The sequence below is a fragment of the Phaenicophaeus curvirostris genome, chromosome 19 (assembly GCF_032191515.1).
Source record: "Phaenicophaeus curvirostris isolate KB17595 chromosome 19, BPBGC_Pcur_1.0, whole genome shotgun sequence".
Taxonomy (NCBI): Eukaryota; Metazoa; Chordata; class Aves; order Cuculiformes; family Cuculidae; genus Phaenicophaeus; species Phaenicophaeus curvirostris.
In genome coordinates, this window is record NC_091410.1 from 11686252 (window position 1) to 11705090 (window position 18839).

The window sequence follows — 18839 nt, forward strand, 5'->3', positions numbered from 1 at the left end:
AAAAATTATTTTTTTTCCCTAGATAAATGGCTAGAACTGTAAAATGGGAGCAAGCACTATGAGTCTACATTAGAATGAAAATGTTGGGGGCTGTATTTTGGTTTTGGAGCTGAAAACCCCACTGGTATGGAGTGCACTTTTATGTCAGAAAGGTAGTGTGGCTAATCCTTCCTCCAGTGCTTCTGCTGCTTCCTTTGCCTCACAGCTACGGCTGGCGTGACTGCAGGGTAAGTCAAGGCAGCTCTAGGAGCCAGTGGCAAACTAATCCATCTCCCCGGAAGGGTAATTTTGTGTTAAGCCAGTTCAGCTTCCTGATCTACCTTGCATCCCCAGGATTGCTAGACCTGATTTGAGAGAGGAACAGCTGCAGCCCTCTTCATTGTTAGGAGCAACACAAAACGCTCTTGACCACTGATGGTGGGTACAGTCATGGTCAGCTGCTGCATTCCTGCCTGTTTCATGTCTCAATACCTTTTAGTCAAAACCCCTCCGCACCTGTAAAACATACATTTGTTAGGATTACCTATCTTTGTGTCCCTTCTTGACAGTAATCAACTACAGTCTTCTAAAAAGTATGAATTTCATTAACCAAAACTAAATTCTTAAGCTTATTACTGTGTTCTATCACTTACTTTGTTCATTTGTGGAAAAAAACACCTTTCAAAGGAAATTAAAATTGAAAGGAAATGAAAACTAAAAAAAAAAAAAATTATAAAATAAAATTTAATGTGAGTAGTTGGGATAAACAGCTTTATTTCAGAACCTTAATTGAGAACGTTATTACCTCGGCAGCTGTATTTTCAAATCTGTATGGCGTTATTTACAGCTCTTTGTTCGATGAATAGTTGAAGATCTCCTGTTTTATATCTTCCCATATGGGAATTCAGGCAGGTCAGAGGAGGGAATGCAAGCAGAAAAATATAAGTTGCTCGATTGCGTGCCAACAATGGAACAAAACAGTTGCAATTTGTTAGGAACATTTAAAGTCTTGAGCTGTCCCGCTGGGACCAGAGCATGGTGCTCCGTTTGCCTGTCGGTTAAATAAATATATTGATGAAGAGTTTGATACAAGGTGGAGAAAAGCGTGCCGTGTCAGCCGTAGGTCCCAAACAATTCCTGGGTCCCAGGGCAGCCGTCCCAAGGCAAGGAGGGGCGTGTGTGTTCCTTTGCCTCCCTCCCTTTCCCTCCCCCAAGCAGGCTCATTCCAATCAGCAGTGTAATTGGAATGCAACCGCAGTCTGGAGGAGGAAGGGGAATTTTTGGCAAGGAGAGACAGAGCAGTTGGGAGCTTTATTCAGATTAAAGCATAGACGACCATTCATTATCAGTACAACACACATTAACAACAGCCCAGCATTGTGTTTCTACAGCTGGGACTTATTTTGGTGATGGTGTTGCACTGCGTGTTACATGCAAACAACTGGGATCCCATCGCGGAAAGCAATGCTAATGGCTCTCATTAAAAGATGGTGTTTCTGTAGGGCAGGAAAGACTTGTCTTCCAAATGAACTATTGTGGTAAAAATTGATTGGCAGCCTGTCCTTCTCCTTACTGTCCAGGGTGTCACACGTGTTCTGGAACAAGAACTTTTTCTCGGAGAAAAAACCCTTGGGTAAAGAAAAAACCCAACAGGAATTCCAGTGTTAGAACTGCTGGTTGGATTCTGAAGGCTGAACCAGTTTGTCTGTGGTGATGACACGTGAAAAGCCAGAAGATTAGTTAACATAATCTTAGCTTTGGACCCGGTCCTTTTCTCCCCTGGTGAACTCAGGACTGTCTGTTGACGCAGTGCTGGTTCCTTACGGGTGTCTGACATGAGATGGAGGTGTTTTCTTACCAGGTCACCTACCGCATCTTAAATATGTTGGTTATGGGTTTTCTTATGCTTCTTCTGCCGATGTGCTCACAGCCATGGACACTGATATTACTTTTTATCTTCTTCCTTGTCTTCCTATATCTTTCACTAGTAGTATTGATGTCTCTCCAGAATACGTATTTCAAAAATTATTTGCTTAAGAAAGATTAATTTTTAATACAAAAAATTTAAAACTAATATATTTCCACAGCAGTCATCTACGACTGTAGCCCTGAAGTGCTGATACCTCACGTTGCTGGGTGCAAACACATTTAAACCTTGTAATTTGTCATAGCAGGTAAACAAGAGTGTGCAAACGTACAGGTAACATAACACTCACGTGCCTGTGAGGTAAAGCAGCATTATCCTTGTTTTGCAGGTAGGAAGAAATGTGGTGAACAAATTGTCTGTGAACGGTTTCGTACAGACTGCATAAAGAGTTTGATATGGATTGGAAATACCTGTAAGGGGTGAACAGACGATCCCAACCCTTAAATGTCCAAGTTCCTTAAATTCACATAAGATTTTCTTTCTTGATATTGTCTTCCTCAACACTCATTCCAAGTCTGTTATCCTACCATTGAAGGTGAAGGGTCATCAAAGAGGCTTAGACGGTGTCTGAGATGTGAGGATTCTGTGAAATCTCATGGCTATTCTATCACTTTTTACTTGTTTTCTGTGGCACTGAGCTTTCGACTTTGTGGTTTTTTATGACCTTCCTCCCTTTAACTATGGGGACTTTGTGTTATATTCATGCACTTACTATTCTGAAATAAACATACTTTTTAATACTCACATAAAATAGTGGTAACGTGTAACACAGGATACCCTCCGAAATAACAGTTTGATGTCTTTAAAAGTTTGATTTTTCTGTAAGAACTAATCCAAAGTAAAAAGCAGTTGCAATGAGTTCTTCAGTAGACAGCAAAAAGAGGAAGAATTCAGAAAATGAAAAAAAAATTTATATTTCAATAAAATTCATGTTTTCTATAATCTTAGTTCCTTTCAATTTTTTTTGTGGGTTCAGCCAATTATTTCACACACACCCCCCGCTATAACTGAATGTAAATTTTAATAGCTAACACATAAATAAGTTCACAGGAGTTTGGGGATATTAAATATTTTGCATTTGCTCGCAGTAGTTTAAACTACTTTTCAGTAAACCATTCTGTGTCAGTCACTGGAGTAATAAATTGGAAAAAGGAAACTGGCAAACATGATTCACTTGATTACTATTTTTGAGTATTTGAGAGCGATGCATGGTGAAGCGGTCGTGGAGAGCGAGTAGGTAGCTTATAATATTGTGCTCTCTTCGTGTTTCTGTGAGCTGGCCTGAGTAGCAAATGTTAGAATGAGATCATAAAGGATGATAAAAGGATATTTAATGAACGTATAGTATGTAAACCTGATGTGGATGTTTGTCTTGGCACATTTATATTGTTCCTTCATTTAGAATATTGATGGTCTCTTTTCCGTTGACTACCCAGGAAGTCTGTAATAGATACAAAACATAGCTATCCACTGACTCACTGATTCTTTGTAATAAATACTTGATCTACATATGCATCCTAGAAGCCATTGTGTCTCTTGATGATGCACTTATGCTGCAATGTTCTCTCCCCCTTTTTTTTTCAGACCAATGTCACTGTCTGCAAGCATTGATTTATATTCTAGTTTCTGAAAACTTTTCAGTGCAAGTTTAAGCAGCTTAACTTTTTTTTTGCTTAAAAATAATTTTAATAAAAAAGGTTCTAAAACAAGCACAGACAAAGAACCTTGTGCCACCTCACGAGGATCTGGTAATGGTGCAGCTGTGTAGATCTGATAATGTTGAGCGTTTAGGTTCAGAACCATTAACATGTTAACGTGGCTTTGTTGTAAAAAACAGATTTTGCTGTGGTTCGTTTTTTTTTTTTTCAATCTTAAACTCAAATTCGACATTGAATAGAGGTCTCAAAGATAATTAAGTCCCATGAGTTTCGTGAGAATCATTGCCTGGATAAAGAGGAGACCCTAAGAGTGACCTGAAATGAGAGGAAAAAGCTGCAGCGAGAGATCCCGCATTGCGAGACCACTGGAGAGTCTGCGTGGGAGGGTGTCTAAGTGCCCTGCCGGTGGGAACAGCCTCAGCTATGGCTTTCCATCAACCACAAAACATAAATCCATAGGAAACCAAACTTCCTTAGTTTTTATTCTTGAGGAACTATTAATCAGTTGGTTATCAGAATATTCAGAATAGGTTTTAATGCAGTGTTGAAACTGTTCGAAAAGTGGAGCATGAGCTCCGGTGTTCTCCCACCAGTGGGAAAAGTCTTGTCCAAGAAAAGTCCTGAGATAGATTGGAGCTCTGTGCCTGGAAGGAGATTGTTTCACTTAGAATGGAGCTGTGGCTCCTGGGACTGGTTTGTGTTTTTTTTTTACCTAGAAATACCTGGCAGAGAGGGTGTTGTTAATAGAAGATTTCTTAGCGTCTCTCGTGTTTTGTTAACCTGACACAGCCAGAATGGGTTGACAGCTGACTTTCCTTAAATGTGGTTCCTGGAGAGGGAAATATTGAGCCAAAAATATTAGTTTGTTCGCTCGTGGCTAATTGTTGGGGAAATGGTTGTCAGTCTGTCTGTTGTGCATGTGCCCAATCTTATAAAAATGAGACTTTGGTTAAATCGCACTGGCAGGCTTGCTTAGTATTTTGAAAGGAAGTGTTTGTAATTAGTTAACCTTGCCATTTCTCTCTGAAAAGATTAGTTAAACCTCTTATTTTGGACGCTACACAACTTCAGGAACATACTGTGTGGCTAACGGTCCTGTAGATGAATTTTGATTTAACCACTAAAGCCTTCAAATTCACTTGATGCTTCCCGTTTCTTGTAATGGATGAAATTGTGCAAATAATTGTATCTTTTGAGATACTTAAAGTGGTCATCGATGTCAGCATCTATTTTATTTGACGTTTTTCACCACTAGATGAAAGATACATGGTGAGCAGTGACCTCTTCCAGTTCTTGGGCGAGTGGTGTCTGTTGACAGCTCAGGCTGAAGATCTTTCTCAGTGTAATAAAATCTTTAGGAACTGCAGAAGCGTTTTTCCGAGTTTGTCTATGTCGTTATTATCAATTGTATGGATAGAGTAGAGTTCAAATTGCTGGGCACATCGAAGTCGTTAGTAACTGCAGGTTTTTACTACACCGGCTTACACACATTTGAATGTCCTGTGAAGCAGACAATGATGGGACAATGTTTCCTGTGCATGCTTGAGCTTCAGGTATGAGAAACACACCAAATTTTTGTCTCTTTATTGGTATTTTACTGCTGTTGACTGTTTACAGTGGGTGAAAATCCCTTAAATAGAGCTCTGCTGTAGGATTACCCTTATGTCTTTGAATGGGGGTTGGAACGGGATGGGCTTTAAGGTCCCTTCCCACCCAAACTATTCTATGATCCTATGAAGGAGTTGGAGAATCAGTAGTCCTGCAGGACCAGTTGGAGGATATTGTATGGGGGAAAATGTGAGCAATTCTGTTTGGTTTTAGGGGGTTTCTGTGGGATGCGATTACTGCATGCGCTTTTCTCCTTGCATTTCCTGGCAGTAATAAATATTGTCAATCTCATAGAAAAAATATCCAAGGGAATCATATCCTGAGGACTCTTTGCAGCATTGGTTCCAACCAAATATCTCTTCTCCCCACCCCTTTTTGTCTCTTGTGTACTAGCTGCGGGAATTCACGCTTTCACTCTGTACCCAAGAATCCTTTTGTGTTATCAGTAAATATTTTAATGTTTCACTGGGGGATCTAATATTTCCTGCTCACTAAACCTGCCATAATAGATAAGCACACGTAGTTGAACAGTGGTGCATTTTGTGAGAAGTCTTCTATGTGTACCTTGGCATCTTCATATGAAAGTTGTCCCCTTTGACCTTCTCATTTATTTATTTGTTTATTTTAATTTACTCTGTTCTTGTAGGAGATTGTTTTCCCCTTGTATTTTTCGTTGACAAATGCAAATGGTCCTCCCTTTTAATTTAAACAAAAAAGCCTGAAACAATTATCAGCTTCTACAAATAAAACATATCTTTGGAGCCATCAAAACTCTGGTGTTAGGAGTTGGTGTACTCCACCCAAATGTTTTTCAGGTAGAAACTTTTATTTAGCTTTCACGTAGGATAACGGAAAAGTCCGGGCTGTTTGTTTTTTATGGTCAGGGAAGTTTTTGCTGGTCTGTAGAGCTGAACGCAAGATTTTACTGGCACGTTTGGTTGTGCCATCATATGGTGAGCTGGTTAGAAGCAGTGAAACTGCTGCCTGGGGAAACCACTACGGTATCGCTTCCACTGCAATCTGCCTAAAGGTACCTTGCCAGAAGATGATACTTCTGGCTCAGCTTTCAGGAATTATTTTACATTGCAGTATAAACGATGTAGGAGCACAATTAATTTGTGTTCACTCCTTTATTTTGAGCAGGATTTTCTGGAATGCTGAACAGGTAAAGTAATGTTTGAATAATTGTTTTTTTTAACTTGGGAATCAGTAACTTAATTTTGTATTTCTGTTTTTTCTTGCAGTACTGTGTGCAAAAAACTTGGTGAAAAAGGATTTTTTCCGTAAGTAGCTGTTAAAGTTTTATACTTTTATCGGTTGGATAAGTATTACACAGGTTCCATACATCAGTGTTTGCATGTGATCATTGTATCAAGATATTTGAATTAAAGGGGCTGGAGGCTTTGTTTTCACACTGCTTTATTTCAGGGCTTCTAATTTTTTCTTAGGTGGCAGTTGTCACAGATTCTTAATAATAATTAAAACACTGACATGCTTTGTTTTTCGTGGGAATGGGGAACAGGCAAATTACATGCTTTCAATTATTGTCACATTTATTAAAATGCTTTTCATATTGGAACTTTTTGTCCAGCAAATAGATATGCATCTTAGTTATTATTAATACATTCCTACTCTGAAATTGTATTGAAATTAATTTTAATAATGTTTTGAAAGCAGTGCAAAAGGGTGGATGAAGGAGGCAGAAAGGAATGTCATTGGCTGTGTAGGCACACACACAGATCACTGCCTGCTGCCTCCCTGCTGGGAGCAGGGAGAATTTGGATAATCAGACCTGAACATTGAAAAGAACTTGAAGAAGGGATGATACAGAATTATAGTGTAATTTGTGATTCTTTTCTAACATGCTTTATATCTAGGGTTTCAAGTTCTTGGGTGTTTAACAGTTAATTTCTGCCTCAAAAAACCTCTCGGGGTTTGAAATCTGTGGTAGCTTCTGTAGCGAAGCACAAATCTCATGAGGTCCTGTTCACATGCTTCATCTTTGTCCCCATGTGCTTTGTCTGACACTTGTCTTGAGCCACTTGCTGCCTGACTGGCTCCATTGTGAGTCACCTGAGGGAGTGGAACTGGTACGAAACTTGTGCTACAGAAAATGTGAATAATGCTTCACCACCTTAGTTCCTTCAGCTGACTCACTGGGTGCTCAGAGGAGGGGAGGAATTAGTATGATGGGAAAAAGGGATAGGATGGCATGACTTGAGGGTATTAGTGGTGGGAGCATCCCTTTTGGTGTCAGTTAACAAGTTGGTTAGAACAGCAGTTGCAGTGGGGCTAATTGTAGACTGCTCTGGGCCTGCTCCTTCCCCAGTCATCAGCTGTGTAGCCTGGCACCATCCTTGCACTAATTTTTGTTGATCAGTTCAGTGTTTCCAAGGTACTGAGCTGGCAGAAAACGGAGTAGAAAGCTAGCAAAAACCAAAATGGAACTCAAAAGCAAGAATAACTAAGTCGTACTCAAAAGGAAGACTAACCTTTTATAGGTGATTTCCTGAAATACCACTGGCAACTTAAATCCTGACTGTAATTAATCTTAAAAACAGGAAGAACATAAATCTGTTTTCTCTGCATTCTTCTGTTTGCTGAATTCTTTGTGTATGGAGAGCTTACTCAATCCTGAATTAAGAAGGTGAAAGTGTTCATATCTTTTTCTCCACGAAGTATTTGACTTAGACAAGTTTTTCTTGGATTATACCAGTGAAGTAAATTGCTAATTTAGCTTCATGTGTCATGTTATTCCCACTCATTAAATACAGCTCCCTTATATAAATAAAAGGTAACTTCAAATAAAATATAAAAGGTAAATGTGCAATGATATAGGACTTTAAAGCATCCTGATCCATTTGCTAGCTTTTTTTTTTCGTTTTCTCCTCTTAGGACTCCCTGACCCATTTGCTAAGGTTGTGGTGGATGGATCTGGCCAATGCCATTCTACAGATACTGTGAAGAATACACTCGATCCAAAATGGAATCAGCATTATGACCTGTAGGTGGTAACAGTGATAACCAAAGGTTTGAAGTGAAAGTGTGTAACGTATGCCGCCATTGCCAGATGTTCATACTGCTCTTATTTACAGCTTGGAAAATATGCCAGGGTTTATTAGTTTGGGTGAAAAATACATGTGTCAAAATACCACTTTTTCTCATTTCCCTGAAAACCTAAACACTACACTGGGTTTTCGAGTGATATCTCCAGCATTCTTTACGTATACTGTAGAAGTGTTCTATTGTAATATTTCCACGTTAACAGTTCTGTAAAATGAAGCAAATTGCCAGTGTTTCCCTTGAGTTGCTCTTTGTGCTTTTTTTTCTCTGCTGCAGTGCTACAATGTCTCTTCTTCTGTGCGCATTTTCTTTAGGTTTTCTCTCCTTTATGTAATTTTCTGTCCCAGGTCGTCTTCTCGCTATCAGTTATTATGTTATTATCATCACTTGAGCATCTTTCAGTGCGTTTGAACACATGTATGCTGGTGTGGCATGTATATCTCGTGTTTTTCCTGTCTTTCTAAAGCATAGAATGTATAATACAAGTTATTAAAGCTTTCCTTTTCATATGTGTTTGTGCATGCTTTGTTTTCCCTGTCTTTTATTCTTTATCTTTTATCTTGGAATGGATGATTTGGCAGTTATCTGCTACTAAATTCCATATTGGAAATGTCAGCAGTTCCCTGTGTCTCCCCCAATACCTGCCAGTCACGTCTTGGTGTTCGAAGCGCTGTGGTGACAGTGCAAGTAAGCACTTGGCAGGAACAGGTTATAAGGAATGATAAGTGCTACATGAGCTAATGACTTGGAGACTTGGTTCCCTTCTGGAGAAGAGGAGTGGAGGACATGGGAAATGAGAGAAGATGTTAATACGCAATGAGAGTAATGGAAAAACATAGGGAAATCTTTGGAAGATTTCAACATAATTTCCTTGTTCTGTGGGGAATGCTACTTTGCTTGATTCTGACAGCTGAGTTCTCTGACAGAAGTTACAGCGTTTCTAATCCAAAGTAAAATTTAGCATTACATCAGGCCTTGTAATTTGAAAATGATCCTCTCCCCCTCAAAAATTTCTTCATAATCATTTAACACTTTTATTGTCTTGCCTGTTATTCCTAACTCTACGGGAATTTATCTCCATGTGTGAGTATTTCCATCTTCTTTAGGAAGAAATTCTTGACAGTTAGGGTGGCGAGACCCAGGGGAGTTGTGGCTGCCGCAGTCCTGGAGACGTTCAAGGCCAGGTTGGATGAGCCACCTGATCCAGTGGGAGGTGTCCCTGCCCATCGCAGGGACTGGAACTGGATGGGCCTTAAGGTCCCTTCCTACCCAAACCATTCTGTGATTCTATAAACCTCAGTCTCCTAGTCTTCAATTCCTATTAAAAAAAGCAGTAAAGGATTAGATCTCTTTGATACAACAGTGCACTGCCTGGCTTTTATCTTGGGGAAGCTTTTAGCTGTAATACACCCAGTGTCGGGTCTCAGCTTTTCATCTGTGCTAGATATTAAGGTAATTAACTGTTACTTTAAAGAAAAAAAATTGGAAACTTCCCAGTGCTTACCCAGACACCACACCGTGTCATGAGAACGCTAGTCTCTGCCTTATGACGCTGCCACCACACCGTGCAGGAAATCCATCCCGGGAAGGTGCAGTTATGGAGAATCTTTTAAAAGGAATATCCTGCTTTTTTTTTTCCCTACCATAAAGATTTCTGTTGGTTTTTAAATGAATGTAGGAGGCTTGTGTGCAGTAAGATTGTCTCGTGGCTGTTTTGAGTTGATTAGAGTGTCCCCAGCCTGGAATTTGCGTAACAGGTTAACACTGCTGCTAATTAACAGTTTTGTTATCGTGTGATGGCACATGCAAATGACACAGTAAGATGGATCGGTTGTGACGTATTTATGGAATAATGTCTAAATTAAGTAGCTAATTCCAAGGGAATTTTTAGGCTTCCTAATCAGATTTGGCATAGTACATATTCTGTTGTACAAGATTGTTTTAAAAAAAAACCATCTGCAGTGTTGTAAGGAACAAAAAAAGGTTTTGCTTTTGCCTTATGTGGTTATTAATTCAGATCTTGGTGTGAGAGGAAACAGCTGAGTGAGTTAGTTGCATAGATTCTTCAGTCTAGATGGGTGTGTGTAAGGGGAGAGGGGAATCTGGGAGGCTTTCCAGAAAGAAATTGTCAAATAGTTGCTGTCTGGATGCGGTTTAATGTCAGTAAAATACCATGCTTGCCCTGGATGTATTCCCCTTCCTTATTTTCAGTCTTGTTTGTGTTTTTCCTGTGGTTCAGGCCTTTTCTCAGACCTTTAAACAACCAGGCTTAACACGTGTACAGACCTTCTTGCTTTCAAAGCATTTCAGCTCTACCTAAACCAGCAGTTCTGAAACTCCTCAAATCCCTTTTTTCTATCCTTCCCCTTTCTTCCATTTTGTGTTAGCCCCGATCTCTCCCCACACTCGCCTGGCCCCTCTAGCCTCCTCCAGCAGCCTCTGCCCTTCAGGCATAGCAAGGGATGTTATTTTCCATTATTTCTTTTCACACCCTCTTCTCCCCAGACCTCAGACCAGCTGATATTTCAAAGCGTAACACTGCCATTAGATTACAAAAAGATCAGAAATGGGAAAATGGAGAAACAAAGTAGTTTGTCCAGGTCGTAAAAAGAGTCTGTGTGACAACGTGGGTTGGAAATAGGGAATTCCTGGCTTCCAAGCTGGAGTTCATACCTCTCGATGTCGCATTTTTCTCTCTTTCTAGAAGGAGTACGCCTGGCTTGGGATCAGGAAGAGATGTGTTTTTTCAGGAATAACTTTTTTCCACTTTCTTCATTCTGCTTTTCTCTACTGAGCTGAACTCTTCAGGGAAAGTGTCTCTCATGCCATGGGGATGAAAAGTCACTTGATCCCAAACCTTCCCAAGTAGTACATTAACTCAGAAGGAAATACCACCCTGGCCAAGATAATTTTATTTAGACAAAGTAACAATTGTCCTTGTGTTTTAAAATTCGACTAAAATATTTTAGAGGTTTCCGGTATGGCATTTACTTGATTTTTTTTTGTTTAGAAGTGGAAGTGCTATGAGTAGGTACTTAAAATCTCCAAACACACAGCTCTTATCCAGAGCCCTAATTTTACAGAGTCAGGAAGTAAGGGAGTTAAAAAATATGTATGGAAATTGGATTTCCAGGTTTCCATTGCATTAATGTTAATCCTGTTATCTCTATTGAAGTACTGAACATTGTGAAATAGATATTGCTGATGGGGAAGAGAGCAGGGGGAAGTCCAACAACTTTAATGATGAGAAGGGAGAGAGGGGCATCTAATAAAAAGGGGGGTTGTGTTTTTCTGTTTCTGTGGGGGTTTTTTGATGTTTTTTTTCTTCTTAAAAAAACCCAACTTATTCACTTTATTTTTTGGAACATTCTTTTTTAATAACAAATAAAATTCCTAGCTCGGGCTTTTATGTTGGAACTTTATTGCCAGATGATGTAAAACAAATGTAACTCATCCGCCAAATGAATTGAAAGTGTCAGCTTGTCCTACCGTCACTCTCTAAATGCAACCATGTATTTTCATGCTTGAAATTCTGCTGAAATATATGAAGCAGTTTGCCACGAAGCCAGCCAGCAGTTACTGAGCTATTTCTTCCTTTGGAAAAAAAACAAAGGAAAAGAGGACATTTTTATTTGGAAAATGGAGCTTGCCTTCCTTAATTCCTTTAAGTGTGTGAATCGGCCAGGGTTTCTGGTGCAAAAATCAGAGTAGGTTATAGTAGTAATACAAAGCCCTCACCTGCTTGGTATGGATGGTTTACTCTCCGCATCTCGGCCATGAGAACCTCACCCTGAAATGTTACAGTCATTCTTGGAAACTGTGTTGTATATTCAGCTGTTCTACTTGATTATTCAAACTGTTCTGTTATGAAATTGTGTTTAACGATATACTTTTGACTTTTTTAAAGCAACAAGGAAAACTGGAAAATTGAAGACAGGTCATGATAAGTCTTTATTTTTAAGTGCACCTAACTTGTTGTCATAAGAATTTATTTTAAGTACATGAAACATTATAGACTGCAACTGTGCACGTGAATACCCATCTTCATCTCTCGTTTCTTTATGCAAAATTGGCATTGTCAAGGTTGTAAGGCCAAAAATTAGCTTACTATTCAAAAATCTTTGGGTTTCGTTATGTGTGAAGTTTGTGTTTTGTCTTATTTTTTAAATACGCACTGGTTATTTTAAACCATGCTCATGGATGTGTGCTTACAGTTACGCTTTTCTGTCTGTGCTTCTTGAGTCAATCCCTGTCTGCAGGTGGGAAAAAAGTTGTCCAGGTTCTGCTTTTTGGAAAAGAAAAAATGAGAGAAGTGTTAATTGAGAACTTACCTGGTCATTGCTGCATTTTTAAGCCATGACAGTTAGTTCAACTGTTTGGTTTGCCAACTTTGACAGTATCTCTGATAATAATATCTCTGAAAATAATAAGATGTTTTAAAGCCAAAAAATTCTTAGTCAATGGTGGATATGTATTTAGACATTGGCTGAGTTTGTTTGATCAGTTCTCCTTCAAAACAAACAAAAAGGTGCTTGGAAGTAAACTTCAGAAGGCCAGAATTTGTGGTCTGGGAATGGAGTAGTTCTTGGGATCCAGGCCATAATTATAAATTCTTTCTCCTCAACTTGAAATTAGCCTAATAATTCAGTATTTGTGATAGCTGACTTATTGTAGGTGCATTGAAATTGTCCTCTGAACCTTTTGAAAACAAAAAACAACTCACAGATTGCTTCTGAAGAGCAAAGCTTCAATCAAAAGAGCAAACCCAAAATCCCCTCCAATGTCCAAGTTTCCCCAAGTTGGTGAAATGCAGATTGAAGCTCTGCAGAGCATTTCCGTGGGGATGCTGCGAGGAGGCAGCCCACGTGGGAGTGGGGAGCAGGAGGGGAATGTGGCACGTGGCAGCTAAGATGCTGTAGGAGCTTTCTGTGCCAGGTCACATTCGTTATACGCAATGTGTGTTGCGTACAGGCCTTTCTGAAGCTTTCCTAATAGTAAATTAGCTTCCTAAAGATTCGTTAACTGCAGGTGCGTAACTAGGTTTGCCTTGTATTTCCCTGAGCACTCGGAGAGCTCTAAACGAGGGTGACTTGCATTGCTGGTGGTTGAAAGAGTAGCCTGAAAAGTAGCAGCAGATGAAGCGCTGTGCAAGAAAGCTACACTGATAGTTTCTGTCCTGGCATTGGAACCGCTCTGCTTGCTAGCGCTGCTCACAAACACGTGCTGCCACGAGCATTGCTGTTCAGTTTGGGTAGGCTGAGCGTAGGCATGAACCTGCACATGTTTGTAGCTGCTTGAAGAGATGTGGTCACTGAGCCAGCCCGCCGCCTGTTCATCTCACTGCTTTAAACAGATTGTAGACTGGATTATGTGAATGCCTTCTTCCAGAATCGGGACTTTAGATTAGTTTGTGTGTGAGTAAACTCCTTCATAAGACATGCTTCCATTAAAGTATAACGTGCACATCTTCTGAGGATGACTGACTCTCTTTTGCTGATACCGTATGTGTTAAATTTTTAATGTAATGGTTGATAGTCTTTTTTTTTCCCGCAGGGTGATTTCTGGAGCGTATTCAAAGTGTTCAGGAAGTGTCGTTCACAGTGCTGTTTTTCACGTCTTTCAGATATATTGGGAAGTCGGATTCAATAACAATCAGCGTGTGGAATCACAAGAAAATTCATAAAAAGCAGGGAGCTGGTTTTCTGGGCTGTGTGAGACTTCTCTCAAACGCAATCAACCGCCTTAAAGACACTGGTTGTAAGTAAGCTGAAGACGAGTGCTTTTTCTCTTTCAGACGAAACTCTCATGCACAGACTCTTTGAAGAGTGACGGTTAAATGAGTTTTGGTTGTTTTTTATAAATCGTGTATATTCCAATTAATTTGGTAGCTTGTAATGTTTTTTTGTGGTAGAGTATAGCACAGGTAGGTCAGAAAATGTAATTTACTTTTGACTTTTCAGCTCCTTTGCTCTGTTCCTGTAGATGGGTAACCTCAAAGTGGTATATTGACTAAATATTTTTATTTTTGCTTCCCTTGCCCCATCTCTTGAAGTCTTAACTATCTTACACTGAATTTTGTTCAGTGTGTCTTTCAAAGGCAGCAAACTATTGTGTGACTTATGCTTTTGTGTCCTTGCTTTGTAGATCAGAGATTGGATCTGTGCAAGCTTGGGCCAAATGACAATGATACCGTTAGAGGACAGATAGTAGGTAAGTAGAGGTTTTTATCTTTAAGTTCTTTTGAAGCTTAATAGTAGCTGTAGAAATACCTTTCCTAGATGTCAGGTTTCTGTATTTTTCGAATTCACTGTGTGGTGCCAGAGCCATTTGGACCTGAAGCTAGAAGTATGTATGTAGAGAACTGAAAAAATATGAACAGCGAACGCCTAAACCACCCCTGAAAAACCCCAAAGAGACCGCCCCAAATATTTTTATAAGTGTTGAGACAGATAAGAAAATAGGTAATAAAAAACTTAGAAAGTTTTTAATGTCACTGTGAAGAATGGTGACAGTTTGAGCCTGAACTGCCTGTGAAAAACTGACTACAGATTTCTTGGCCATTGCTGTTCCAGCAAAGCTGTGTTCCCTGTACGTTTTGCGCAAGGGTAAAACCTCTTGCTGTAACCGGAGTGAGTTGTTGTCTGGGATGACTTGCTTGATTCATTTTGTGTTTTCATGGGTTATTAACGAGTCTGTCACCAAACTCTGTAGCTGTGCTTTGTCATTCTGCAAACTCATAAACCTTAAATAACCTAAGAATTAAAAAGAAGCTAGCAAATTTAAAAACAAATATCCACAAACAACTTCATAAACACTGTCTTTTCGGTGCTTTGCAAGTTGCTTCAGAAGGGCGTGTTTCTAGTAGGTCACTATGGAAGTGAGAAAAAAAAAAGTTGATCAAGATAAAGAGGTCTTTATTTTTGTGGCAAGATGTTCATGAGAATATTTGGACCTGGGGGAAAGAAAACTCAATTTGCATGCTCAGTTTCATGTTCAATTCCTAGTTCAAATAATATCCAAGCAGCACTCTTGTTTTGTCAGCCAGGGAAAACTATTGAAGTATCAGCCAGCAAATATGGGCTGGGGTGCATTTGTTTGCTTTCCTCTAAGTGCTCTGTTGAATATGACTACCTCGTTACGTTGCTTTTGCCTTAACCATCTGTCTAGCGTCTGATCTGCAAGTGTTTGCACTGTACTAAGATAAGTGTGAGGTGGCACAGGAGAATCAAATGATGGTAGAAATGTGGAATCCTAAGTGCATTGCTGACACTTCAGACCACTGAACATTACATCTCCCTTGTGGGCTTGCACAGAAGAGTAGAGGTCGTTTTTCTAGGGTACGTTACGCTGTCAGTTTGGTTTGCTCTTTGGTTTTGCTCCAGTGTACTGGTCCTCTGATCATCCGTGCTGTATGCGTGCGATTTTTGTTTGTGGAGTTCCTGTTAAGAGGAAGCTGAGCTCAGCTGATGGGAGAGTTTGTTCAGGGTTTGCTCCAAGCAGCAGAGATCCTCTCTACCCACAGCCCTTCAGACGTGTACCCTCACACCGTGACGTGCTCTCATGCTGCCCTCCAGAGTATGCAACATGCATCCTTGTCATCAGGGCTAGAGAATGATAGCATTCATTAAACAAGGAAAAAAAAAACCAAAACCCCAACACCCTACCCCAAAGCAGAAAGGTCTCAGGGCTGTTGGGATGCCAGACAGGAAGCCTGGGACAAGTACGCTTCAGAGATAACTAGTCAGCGATGCGGGCATAAAGTAGACTGACCAGTTGGCTAAACCTGATGTGTTCATGAGAAATGGAATAGCCAAAGCAGCATCAACTCTCTTGGCCTGGTGCTGGGGCTGTCCCTAGTTAGCAGGAGCTGCTGCGTCATGCATTGAATCTAGAAAACACACGGCTTGTCAAGTTACAGCAGAGACTGAGAATAGATCTGTGTGTTCTACTTTTTGCCATTATCATCAGAATGGTGGGGTTTCCTCAGTCATGGCTGTGTTTTAATTTAAAGCATCCTTGGTGAGATTCTAGAGACTCCTGTCTTTCTCTATTGAAATTGTTGTTATTGATCTCCTTATATTTTACTCTTTCTTGACTAATGTAATTTTGTTGAATGGGTGAATGAGCCTGAGTAAAACTAGATCGTTCTGCTGCAGTAGTTACATAGTGGAGAAATCTTGATTAAAAGTAAGTAAGAAGATAGAACAAGTTATAAATACATTCTTGGTCCTTCTAGTGATAAACTGGCTTACATTAAGAGGCTGTGCAAGACTGAAAACCAACATTAAAATGTAATTGATCCCTCCAGCAGATGATAACCTCACAGATTGAGTTCGCAGTGGGAGTGCCTTTATCATCTGGAACAGGGAGCAAGGTGATCTTTATCTTAAATAGCTGGGGTGATTTTCAAAGAGAGGAAGAAAAGGGGGTGCTTTTGAGTAGTGGATGCAAAGGGCACCTGAGCTGTGTCTTAATCTTGCAGCTCTTCTCTGTGCCACCATTTTATTTCTGATGTGGTGGTGCAGAACAAATGTGTCCTTACTCATTACAAAATGAAGCCATGCACAAATTTTGGTCCCCACATAGGCAAAGAGGAGGTAATTGCCTTTGTTTAGTTTCATTTTTCTCTGTGTGTTTTGCTTGCCAAACCTTGCCTACATGCAGCAATATGAACTTGCAATGTGTGTGGGTTTGTTGGAGATTAAATGCATCATCTGAGATTTTATTTTGGTTGAAATTCAAGATGTCTTTTGCTTTAAGAAGTTGATTTGTTATGTTAGTTTTCAGGGAAGATCGGAGTTGGTATTGATGAGGAATAAAGCCAGCAGGTACTGCAGGGCTCCCAGGGTTGGCTTGTTGATGGCCCAGAATTGTAAGCTTCAAAACATGTTGTTGTTGAAAATTTGGGCACTCTGGCAAACCCTGGCTGTACTACTGCATCTTTTTTAACTTTGTGATCTTGACAGAAGTATCGTTGGGTCTGGGTTGAGGTCGTTAAGTTTGTTTCACATCATACGTAAATAGAACATGAAAACAGTTGTCCAGAGGTGCAGTAGTGCCACCTCCAGAAACGCGTGCCCCAGCACGTATCGAGCTTCTTAAGTAATCGTTTTATTGTTAAAGGCAGAACAAAACATCAAAAACCCCTCAACCCCACAGGAACACAAGTACCATAAATTATCAGATTGGACACCAGCAAATTATGATATTGGGAACAAAAGCTGACCATAAAAATCTTTGTTTTCATAATTGTGGTACAAAAGTTTCGGGCATATAAATATCCCTTACAGTGAAACTTAAAATATAAAAATCACATTTAAAAAAAGTAAGAGTTTTGCTGAGGGCTGGAAGGGCTTTTCGGGGTGCTGAGCTCGGCTTTGTGTTTAACTTCTTACCACTGGTGTTTGCAGATAGCCAAGAAACCAAATGTGGTGCTTCTAGCAGTGAAGTTTTGCCTGGTTTTGTGTGTGCATGTGGTGAATCCCACGTGCACACGAAATATGTAAGGCGTCAAAAATGCATGGAAATCTCTCATTTTAGCTCTTTGCTAGCAGTGCAAGGCTGGCACTAGCACTGTTCCACTTGCTCTCCTAGCCGTGTGTGAGGGTCACTACCCTGCTGCATCACCTCCACTGCATCACCTCTGTCTCGTACAGAGAAAAGTTAATGAGAGCTTCAGAATTAACTTATCTTTCTGCCTTAACTTGCAGTCATACTTTTCAAGCTAGCTTTTTTGAAGTAGTGTGTAGACAATTACGTGTATGGAAACATACCCTGTTTCTTTATAACTCTCTTTGATTTGTGGAAAGGAAAAGATATTCAGAATGTGGTTCAGCTTAGTCCTTCAAGTCGTGCCGTTTCTCTTTCAACTATAATGGTAGTTTGCATTCAGATGTCATGTCTCTAATAATTCTTCTGTTATTTTAATAGTAAGTCTTCAGTCCAGAGACCGAATAGGCACAGGAGGACAGGTTGTGGACTGCAGTCGGTTATTCGATAATGATTTGCCAGATGGGTAAGTTGACATCACTGCGGTGTAAATACCAATACACCTCGTACAACAGACTTTTGCAGTAATGAGAAATCAGTGTACAAATAGGTTAATTTATTTCTGTTCTTGCACTCAAGTCTCCTATGGTTTTACATTTAGGAGCTGGAGATAAGCCAGCCAGGCTACACAGAATAGTTAATAATTAGCACTGTCTTGTCTCTCCTTGGGAAACAGGAGGTCGTATATATGGGTAAATGCATCAAAAAATATACTTGGGTCTAAGGAAACATCTTGTCTTTCGAATTATAGCACTGATAAGCTAATGCAATGTTAAATCACAGCCAGCAAACTGACTTCATCCATACAGCAGTTCTACAGCAAGGTAGGAAACACACGTGCTTGGCTGTCTTCTACAGTGCTGTGCAGAGGTGCACACTTAGAACAATGGATCTGTTTCTTCCATGTAAGTCGTGGCAAAGAAAATGTGTTTGGAAAAGGTAATTCAGCCTGAGTTCTTGCTGTGTTCACCTGCCAAAGGCTGGGTTTAGGATTTCAGTTTGTCTCTGTGAGGGGTACTGACATCATTAACACCTAGAACAGTTTTGCGAATGCA

At 40.0% G+C, this 18839-nt stretch overlaps 1 protein-coding gene across 2 annotated transcripts in view; it reads left to right on the plus strand.

Annotated features, from left to right (window-relative positions):
• The window catches only part of SMURF2 (SMAD specific E3 ubiquitin protein ligase 2), a 55540-nt gene that overhangs the window by 21456 nt on the left and 15245 nt on the right, over nt 1-18839 (plus strand). For both annotated transcript variants that reach the window (XM_069872757.1, XM_069872756.1), the window contains exons 2-6: nt 6417-6455; nt 8068-8176; nt 13859-13992; nt 14380-14445; nt 18166-18250. In XM_069872757.1, coding sequence (XP_069728858.1) covers nt 6417-6455; nt 8068-8176; nt 13859-13992; nt 14380-14445; nt 18166-18250 — 433 coding nt within the window. The remainder of the gene's footprint in view (nt 1-6416; nt 6456-8067; nt 8177-13858; nt 13993-14379; nt 14446-18165; nt 18251-18839) is intronic.